Source organism: Acanthaster planci, linkage group LG07 (assembly GCF_054643075.1).
Source record: "Acanthaster planci isolate LZ-2023a linkage group LG07, COTS_SCS, whole genome shotgun sequence".
NCBI lineage: Eukaryota > Metazoa > Echinodermata > Asteroidea > Valvatida > Acanthasteridae > Acanthaster > Acanthaster planci.
Window position 1 is genome coordinate 3173670 of NC_141783.1, and position 10609 is coordinate 3184278.

The 10609-nt window shown below is 38.4% G+C and overlaps 1 protein-coding gene across 1 annotated transcript; it reads right to left on the bottom strand.

Annotated features, from left to right (window-relative positions):
• Nucleotides 1–7102: 7102 nt before the first annotated feature.
• Nucleotides 7103–10170, bottom strand: LOC110990774 (uncharacterized). Its single transcript, XM_087139497.1, has 3 exons — nt 9395–10170; nt 8928–9061; nt 7103–7749 (listed from the first exon to the last, which is right to left on the bottom strand). Exons 1-3 carry the CDS (start codon nt 9522–9524, stop codon nt 7444–7446), a joined length of 570 nt encoding a protein of 189 aa, XP_086995623.1. The 5' UTR covers nt 9525–10170; the 3' UTR covers nt 7103–7443.
• Nucleotides 10171–10609: the final 439 nt, after the last annotated feature.

A 10609-nucleotide genomic window follows, 5' to 3' on the forward strand; every position in this document is an offset into this window, starting at 1 on the left:
CAGAGAGGACTCCGTTGGGTATGCTGATAGACTTAGCATACATCCTCTGTCAGAGAGAAACACATTTGGTTTATTCCATTTTCTTGTTTCCAATGTTTTCAGAGCTGCTTTGGATACCTTCTCTGACCAAGGATTCCAGTCCAATCTGAAAACTTTTCTGTCTACACACAAAGTATTGTTTGAAAATGAATCATACGTGGAATTTCCAGTTAAGGCATTTGTTACATTTGATTGATTTTACTTTCTTGAAAGCATCCTCAAAAGCATTAATGCCTGCCCTGTCAACCATCATGTTAACATGGGTGGAGAGGCTTTGGTCATTGCTGATTATCCTTCTCAATGCCATAATTATAATCCCACAATTATCTCCACACAACTTGGAGAATGTGGAACATGCAAGAAAGTATGGTTGCCTTTGGAAAGACTGAATGCAGTGTCTTGCTTGTAGAAAGAGCATCGTCAGTGATGAACACTCTTGGAACCTGCTCACTTCTGCCTCCAAAACAGTCATCAGGAAGAATGGACTTCAACAGCTGCAAAGTTTTGGTGAGCATTTCCTTCTGTTCACTTGATGTTATAGTATCAAACCACTAGGTTGGAGGCCACCAGCACAACTATGCCTCAGCAGTGAAAAGACCTAGGTTCTATGCCGATCTACACTTGTTAACACAAATAGATTGAGATGTCCTGATTATCTCACATGTGCTTGACAATCGTGTAGACTAAAAATTTCTTAAGGCTGGTCTAGACACCCAGACCAGTCTAGGTGACAAACTAATAACTGTTACCTGAGTTTGAGTGTATTAAGCATTGTAGATCATGTAACATTAGTGCCGACCAATTTGCAATGTTGGCAACTTGTGAAATTTAAAAGAGGTACTTTAGAAACTCTTCTAAGTATGTAAGTCGAAGTAGTTAGCAGGACTTTTTCTAGTCATGTTGTAAGGTATGACTTGGCATTTGGCATGTTCAATCAGTCTTTGAAAATGCACCTTGAAAGGTGAGCTATGTGTTTTTAGAATGAATTTATCTCGTGAAATATCTTTATTGCTCAAGTCACTTTGTGGTCAGCACTTAACTGCCAGCATTTCTGTCGTTGGGATGTACAAGCTAGGAAGGTGTCGTCTTCACTTTTTCTCTGTTTCAAATTTTGCTGGAAGTTTTTCACAGTTTTTCCTTACAAGAGCAGTAGATGATGTCAAGCAGGTAATGATTGCACGCAATTCTATGATATCATTTATTCACATTCATAGCCATGTACTGATAACCTGTGACTGCCCCACTAATTAACTCTGTCAAGGTCATTTGTAACCGATGTTTGAACGTTTTCTGGTCACATCCGCTTGATATGTTGTCACACATGACCAAAAATTATAAGATGTAGGATTTCTGCTGGTTTAGTGTTTGATAAGAGTGATGCTCAGCAGGTAATTGATATCTGATGATTATATATTTTGACAACACTGCAGATAAAACTGACAGTCCACTAATTGAAATTTCAGAAGACATGAACAACAGCTAAACAAAATGTTTTTGTGAACAGTCCATGTGTTCAAAAATGCATATAGAATGCACGCTTTGTTAACAAAAAGAGTTCATGGCAAACTGTCGAATCCTGCCGTAGTTTTTAACCTTCTTTTTGGCAATTCAATGTCTTCAGAATCTTGTGGCAGAGTCTTCATGTTGATCATAGTTGGTAGTGGAAGGTTTCAGGTATAGCATTTCGCCAATAAAGACAATAGGTTACATGCATACCATGGCAATGTAATGCTGCACATGACACATGGCATGTATGGTAGCAGCCATACGAAGGAACTGGGTGACCTCTTGTGTTCCTTGATAAAGGAGACTCAGGGAATGGAACAGGCAGTCTCCATCCCCTTTGCTTATAAGGGCAACAAAGCCTGATGGTGTCCTCTTCAGGTTTGTTCATCTGTAAACAGAATTGTAGCGTAGACCTTCGTGGGTCTTTGGTTAGATCGGGCAAAACGCCAACAATCAAACACGAGTGGTTCTCCAGTTGTCAGAACACAACACACTGATTTTATTCAGCCCTCCTTCTTCAACGACTTTTCCAGATTACTCCATCTACAGTGTCTTCGTTATGCAGCACAATTACAACCTCTCGATTTTGGCAGTGGCCCAACTGATTTTCCCGGGCGCGCCAATTCTTATTGTTTTGCACCCGGCCGCAACCGCAAAATAGGTGTCCAATTACAGGCGTATTTCGGGAGCCACAGCGCGACCCCAAAACACAATAGAGTTCACAGAGTTCATGATTCACAGTCAATAGGGGGCTCCGGCAGTGCATGCTCCGGCGGAGTCCTCAGGTACCGGAGACGTTTGTTACAGAATGCACTTACATGTATCAAGAAACAATTCACCACTTATGGCAGTAACCATGTTACCATCATAACTGGTAGGATTAATGTTAATCCCTGAGGATGTTTGCCTGCCATTATGTGACATTCAATTTAGTGACTGTGGATGTACTAACTGAAACAATGCACAGTATTCGTCATCAGCATTGAAGTAACAAACAATGAAATTAGCAACAACAAAATGCATTTGAAATTAATTGAAATTGAAAGAGAATCTACTTGTCAACTACTAGCAAGATTCTAACCGAAGCAAATATTTTCAGATGTCTATAACACCCCTTACAGTTGTTGATGAAGGCAAACATGAATGGTTAAATTATAACAAATGGGTTACAACACAGCAGCTTTGCAAAAACAAACAGAAATCATATCTTGCTACCTACAGTACGCATAATCAATCTTGCAGTTCAGTGGTAGCATCCCTGATTTGAATTGCTTTTGCCTTATGCTAGAATACCACTTAAAAAGTGGCACAGATTATCCAAGTCTTCCCATGATGTACATTCGCTAAACTCAAATGAAAATTGGTTTGTGGGGCTCTTAATTTATGCTGTGGTTAAATTCATAGAAGGCTTACAGGTTTTGATTGATTTCCATGGTGGTGACTTAGAAAAGAAAGCAAATTTCCTTTAGTATTTAGTGATTGTGCACACTCTCTTTCTCTTGCTCTGTTGGACTAATTTAGTCAAACGCAGTGCACTCTGAGTGTTTCTCCAAACACAAAGTTACTGATTTTTTTCATGAAAGATTTCTGAAGACTGAAACTACTCAGAAACTACACTTTTGCCACAAAAAATTCTTTTAAAGAGATTTATTGTTTGGTACATTATTATGTGTTTACATGGGTAAGCTTCTTCACTTCTGTGTCCTCCTTCAGTTCATTCTGCTGAGTTCACTATCAACAACTTGCTGAAGAAGTTGCTACACAGTGCCTGCAAGAAGACTTGCCAGCAGAACCTACCTTGGAGGTGTCAGGAGCCACACTCCTCATTTTCCCTCTTGAATACAGTTGCATACTTTTCTACCGCATTTTCCGTATAAGTCGATGTGACTGAATCTAATGCCTGTTTGCCCCTGACCCCTCAACAATTGGACTTGGCCATTTCGTCCTCAGAAAACATCTCTCTTACCAAAGTCAATGCAGAATTTGGGATAGAGGAGTGAGTATTGGGCATACACATTATCATCTGTAAAATCACGGAATCCTCCTCAGGCCCAATTTGTTTACCTTCTATGTGCTGTATACTATGCAGAGATACATGTTCATGCTCAGTTTGTGTGCTGCTACTTTTTCACTGCTTTCTTCTTTCAGGAGAAGTAGCAGATGTCAATTAGTTTGTTCATGGAGCTATGTACATTGTACATGTGACATCATTGTTTCAAGTGGTCATGCACCGCCTAGTCTGGTGTCTTTACACATGTTATTGGTAAAAATGGTAAAAAACACATGCTTAAATCCCACTTCACCCTAGAGAGGCAACTTCAAAGCATAATCCAAGAAATTAACACCCAACACCAGCGCAATCCCATTTGAAAGATCTAAGCAAAGTACAGTTACAAAACAAAATATGTGTAAGACAATCATTTCTAAGCATAACAACAGCAAGCTGTCACCAATCCCAAATATAAGTTTGCATTAACAATGGTGAGAGAGTTACATGTATTTTCAGAGGAAAATAAAACTGTTAAATGTGAAAGTGTAACTGTACTCAGAATATCTAAAATCGTGTCTCCTAGTTTTTAAATGCATCAATGCTTCTGCTTTAGTTTTTTTTTGCTAACTATTTGAAAGGATGAAAAAAATAGGATTTCCAAATACAGTAAATATCCCCACTCCCTAGATAACTGACTTCAAACATGGTCTTTTGGCTTTCGGCACAGGCGCCTACAGCCTTCATCGATCGCTGTAACACATTTCTTCATCCAAAATTCTTCATACTCATTCTTGATACACCTGCTTACTTCTCCATCGTATTTTTCACAGAGCCTAACCTTATCTGATCAAGTGCGTCTTTCCCCCTGACCCCCCCTACAGTTACACTTGGACATTTCCTCCTCCGAAAATAACTCTCTGACCAGTGTAAGTGCGAAGTTTGGGATGGAAGAATGCTTGTTGTACAAGCTTAGAGCTTTCTCTTATGAAATGGGAGCATCCTGGTCAGATGTATCGTGATCCACCCGTTGTACAAGATGAACGCCCTGCACTGGCTCTTGTGTCTATCCAAATGTTTCCCTGTTGCCATCTAGCAAAAGCCGCACATTTGTTCAACTGTATGTAGAATGTTGAATAATACATGTACTTATAAACACTACAATGCTAATAAACATGTATCAGTCTGAAGCAAAACGTCATTTTGCATGTATTTCTTGCGCTCATGACACAAGAATGGCAAGAAGTTGGAAGCTGTGAACGTTGTGACACCAAGTTCTGCAAAGCTTCGGGCCTTAACTTGTAGAGTTTTACCAGAAATTAGAAGATTCTTGCTCCTGGCCATCTGGAACCATTCGTACATCATTTCGTTTTACTTTCAGTCTTCATTTTTTTAGTTTTCTGCATCGTTCACCCATTTGGTTTTTATTTTTCAAAGGTATGGAGGTATTTTTGCTTACATTTGATGATGTTTACTAATTTGTGTTTTCCCTAAACCCAACTTAAAACAGCAAGTAAAACCAAAGTGAACTCTTGATTCTCTCTTGGTGGAATCTCTTTGGAATATTATTACCCATGCAATGAAATCAAAAAGATATCGAAAAATATTATCCCTCTGTGAAATGGACACTTTCAGGGATAATATTATCCAAGCAGTGAAGTCAGCAAGGCCTGGGATGATATTATCCCTTGGTGAAGTTTGGTCATTCTGGCAGGGATAACCCTCGGTGAAGTTGGGTCACTCTGGGAAATTATCCATGCAGTGAAGTCAGTAAGGCTTGGGATAATATTATCCCTTGATGAAGTCGGGTCATTCTTGGATAATATTATCCAAGCAGTGAAGACAGCAAGGCTTGGGATAATATTATCCCTTGGTGAAATTGGGTCATTCTGGGAAATTATCCATGCCGTGAAGTCAGTAAGGCTTGGGATAATATAATCCCTCGATGGAGTCGGGTCATTCTTGGATAATATTATCCAAGCAGTGAAGTTAGTAAGGCTTGGGATAATACTATCCAAGCATTAGCATGTACAGTTGCAGCAGTATTACATTAACATGCAAGCAGCATGTGACAAATGCTACCAAAATGCTCCAAACATCCCTCTTCTTATCTTCAGGATAACAGGTTTATTTTTTAATTGTCTTGTTTAAAACCAGTAAACGATTGGATCCAAATCAGTTATTCTTTTTAATCTTATATCATTATACGTCATTTCCAAACTTTTGAATAAAATTCTGTCGCATATGAATTCCTATACACGTGGCGGTCAGGCCCCTGCCGAGGGCAGTGGGTGAAGAGCCGTCCTCCAATCAAGGAGAGTAGGGGGGAATATACGCATCAGGAACAGCACTTATGGGAAAGAAAAGTTCAGTTGCCTTAAACGATCTGACTTTATTTCCATTCCAATTAATCCAGAGCAGAGAATTCCAGTCGCCCAAACTCTGCTTCCTTGCTCCCCTGGCTGTTACTCCCATGTTCCTCATACTCACGCCAAAATATATAACTCAAAATATAACATCACTGTACATGCAGGCCCACAATCACGTCTTCAACTGTCAAATTATTTTGTCCATCGCTAGGGGAACCCCCATTACTTGCTTGATTACAATAACCTGTGGAAGGTGCCTTAAGATATGGAACTACAGCACAGATTTAATTTTCATGCAATTCTATAACATTTTAACAAAAGTAAGTAAATTATCATGAGTATTAAGCTTTTGAAATACAAAACAAGGTTAGAAAATTTGCTTAACACAGTTAAGATGCCTGCCACTCTGGGGCTTCCCAAAATGAGCAAGTGTCACAATGAATACAAAGTAATATCTATCAGCAGGTTAGGTTTTCCTGTTATACGTCATATTAAACAATCATTTACGATTTGTATAACCTAAACACAAAAAAGGGACGTGCAATTTGATTTCCTCCAAATCTTTCAAATTACAAGTTTTTTATCTTTGCTTAGATAAGCAAAACTTTAAAATTATAGCATGAGACCAGTTTTGATCTTGAACAAGAAGATCCTGTCTGAAAATGTGCCTTTCAGACTAGAGTAAAATGATCAAGGTCAGCAAAACACTGACTTTATAAACAACCTCATTACAAACTGCATAGACAAGCAATTGCCTTAAAATGGGGTTATACAAAAATACTCTCTAATTATAGAGGGCAGCAAAGTATGCTGGTCCGAACCAACTACAAACATGAAAAGAGATGATAGCATCCATCCAAACCCATCACGGGCAGTGAATAAAGTAAAAACATAAACACACAAACAATCTCCCACTACAAGAAGAAAGCTATTTTTAGCATTTTAGCCAAGTGAACAGATTCTACAAAAATTCCAAACTCTGATTTGTCACCTCTATCTCAGGAAAAACTGGGATTGATGCCTTAGAATTAATTGCTACATCATCTTAATTGGAAACCTCAATTGAATATGCAGTTGGAAGTGATGAAGTTCAACAGCCAGATTTTTTCTTAAAATTTATGTTTTCAAGAAATTTTAATTTTCTTGAAATGTACAATAGAAACAAATGACAGTACTTTCCATAACAGTAGGTCTACTTGTTGACTGATATGAAGTAACCTACATTGTACCTTGCACAAATGGAGCACAATAAAATATGTTTAACAATTGGCACACAACTTTCTTTTCTGAACTATAAGCGAAACATTTGCACAGACAAGATAATTATGTGTTTGATCATAAAAACTTCAAAATCAATAGTGCACATTACATGTACATGTATAGTCTGGATTTTATAAAAACTAAAAAAAATCAGTGCACAGTATAATTTCCAAAAAGTAAAAGTGATCATGGTAAAGTTCCACAAGAGCAGCGATGGTAGCTCTAGAATCACAGTTAATGATAAATTTGTTCATACTTAGCTTTTAGGGTTGTCCCAACCTCTCAAGGGAGCTTTGTGGCCCGAGTAAGATCAAATGGATCACATATAATACAACTTGTCTCGATACCCTCTTTCCATGCTTGCACCCCCCTTTTCCTTGGAATCTTTTTGTTAAGGGGCTTCCATTTGCTGGAGTATGTTCCTGTGTACCATACCAACTGTATAATGTCATCCTTATCATTAACTGAGATAATCTCTCCTATCTGTGGCCAGTCATGAGCGTACGCTGTCAAATGAGTTCCAATCATCTTGCCTACTTTAAGTTCAGCTTGGTGATTCTTGTTTGCCCATTTTTTCCCAAAGCGAACCTGTAGATACGAGAAGAAAATAAGCAACTACATTGGGGTACTAAATTAAGCATGCATATATACCATACATGGTTGTCCCTGAAAACTTTTGTTAACCCTAACAGCCCCCAATTTAAATATGATTTTGCACACACACTAGGGAGTTAGAGTTAATGATCTCACAGAGAGGGTGAATCTATAAGGCTTGTACCATAGAATATCATGGGGTTTGTCATCTTGGTAAGCAAACAGAAACATACATTAAATGTGTGGGTGAGTCTGTGTGAATTTCCAATGTAATCCAACCTTTCTACTATCCAGAAATGAGTTTGTTTTTATTATGGCTCCTTCACAAGTACATCTAACTACCAAAAGTATGCAATGAAGCACGAATGAAAAAGTTCACATCTCATCTTACCTGCCTCAACATAAGAAAATGGATACTGTTTCCGTTTTTTCTTTTGAACTTATGACAAGAAATTTATCAGGAGAATGGCTGAAGTCTCAGATCATAAAGCAAAACAACTGGTCATTGCACTGAAGGTGCATTATCATTCCGCCATAACCATGCATTTTATGAGATAATTTACTTCAGCTTACAATTATTGACATCCATTATTTGCTCAGTAGGTCAAGGAGCCAAATACCCAACATTAGGTCAAGGAGCCAAATACCCAACATTTTTAAAACCAATGGCTTTCCCAGCATTGAATAAAACATAAAACTCAGGTCAATAACAACATTGCTTTCAAATACTGCCACTTCTGATCAATGCATTTGAGAAGCTACAACACAAATCCAGTTTAGATTAGTCTTAACCAAATCAGCATTTATAGATGCTTGGCTCCTTTGTTTCAATAGAGTCTAACATGATTTCACTGCTCTGAGTGAAGGTGTGTTAAATTTGTAAAGTGAAAAAGAAAAAGGTGTGGACATTCATTTAATCTATGAGTTAGTGGTTCAAAGTAAAGGCACGTGTATAATAATCTCTGTGGCTCAAAGTTCAACCAGCTGCTTGAATGTTATATTTACACTTACTGGAAAGAAGTGTTCGTTTGTTATAAGTGTCATTAAATTTAGTAATTTGAGCACTGTCATGCTATTACTGTATTCTTGTCACACTAGTTGGGCGTTTGTTGGGTCGGCAGTACATGAGCACAGCCTTTTAAGACAGATATAAAGATGTTGGGATGACCTACCTGGGCATGCTTCAGACTGTCATCAGACTGGACATCTTCAGTCTGTTGATCCAGTATGTGTACTGTCCTCGTCTGCTCTGCAGTAATCTTGTTTGCCAAAATGTCCGAGATTGGGAAGAAGCCAGCACCTTCAGCTGGAATCAAGCACAATGAAGTGTAATCAAAATTGGGGGTTTGCATCAGACAAAAGAATATTTCCTGTAACCACCTTTTCGATGTATTGGAATGTGAACTTATGAAATTTAGTTCAAATATGTTTCATCCCTCTCCATACATCTCAGAGCATCATATTTCTCAAATTATTTTTTTCATTATATGATGGAATGGTTGTATTTTTTGCGGTCATCAAAGTGATCGGTATCTATTGTAGGCATCCACCATTTATAACTATCTGAGGTACTACAGTCAAACTGGCTGAGGAGTTCATGCCACTCCTTCCGTTCATGTTCCTCAAGGAAAGGCCCTACCTTTGCGATGTCCCGTTGCAGCCTGTCTAGATTGAGGGGGCCCAAATCCAGTTGGACCACATCTGGCTGTCCATCTGGATGTCCATTGAGGAGTTGGTAGCATGGCACATTCTCCTGGGTACAAGTGCATGGAAGCCACTCATCACCAGTGCTGCCCCATCCTTTGGTGTGCATTACTGCCTTACCTACAGTGATTTAATACAATTACATTTTCCTTTTGCATGAAAATAGTGGGTATAAATTCAGTTTTGGTCTTTATAGACAAAAACACTGTTTTAAAAGTTATTTTGTGGAAAATAATTCAACTGTATAAACAGTTTCAAAGGATTCATAATGTAAAGGTTTGTAAAACTTTGTACGGCCTACAGAAATCTAATTTTTATCTTGCAAAGCAACCAAGACAAAAATGAAACACAAAATTGCTCACAGGTATTTGAAAATAATTAATGACACCAACCTGTCCTGTCCCGTGTGAATTTGAACGCATGTGGTCGGCTGTGATCCGCTACTTCATTTAGGTGTGGTTTGATCCTGTCCCTAAAATTCACGGATTTGCCCAGTCTTTCCGCTGTTGTGTCGGGCTTGTTAAATGCCTCTGGCAGAGCAGTTGGTAGTCTTGACAGCGTGTGCACCTTGTGCCTCCATAGGAACATTGAGAACCTAGAGAACATCTGGTCTATGTCCTCGTGGGTGTGGCCGACCATCAAGAAACTAACTTTTATCTGTGAAGTAATCAAAAGATAACTTGTTTGGTGCATTCAGTGTATGAAGCCAATTGGTCCAAACTTCATAGTGCATTAGGGATATATGCATGAATTGTTCATTAATAAATACATTAATAAAATGACTCTATTTCAGAACTTTGTGTCACATATAGTGTTCAGGTCTTTCCAGTGCAGTGTTCCAGTTATACCAGAAAAAGAAAATTACAGTCCCACAGTAATACAGACAGGCGATGCATGAAAATACATGTATGTAGTACATGTACACTGCTTGAATTAGACTAGACCAGAGACTTTGTTGCTTCTTCAGGAGCTAGTCAGTGGAGAAATTTCTTGTGCCTAGCACCATTTGACAACTTCAATAGCACAGGCAAAATTCATTTTTCAATTTATTTTCTGCAATTTTATTCTTTCATTCTTTATGAATATCTGCATTCTGAAAATAAAGAGATCGATGTTCAAAAATGATATGCCCAAGATACATCAACTGAGA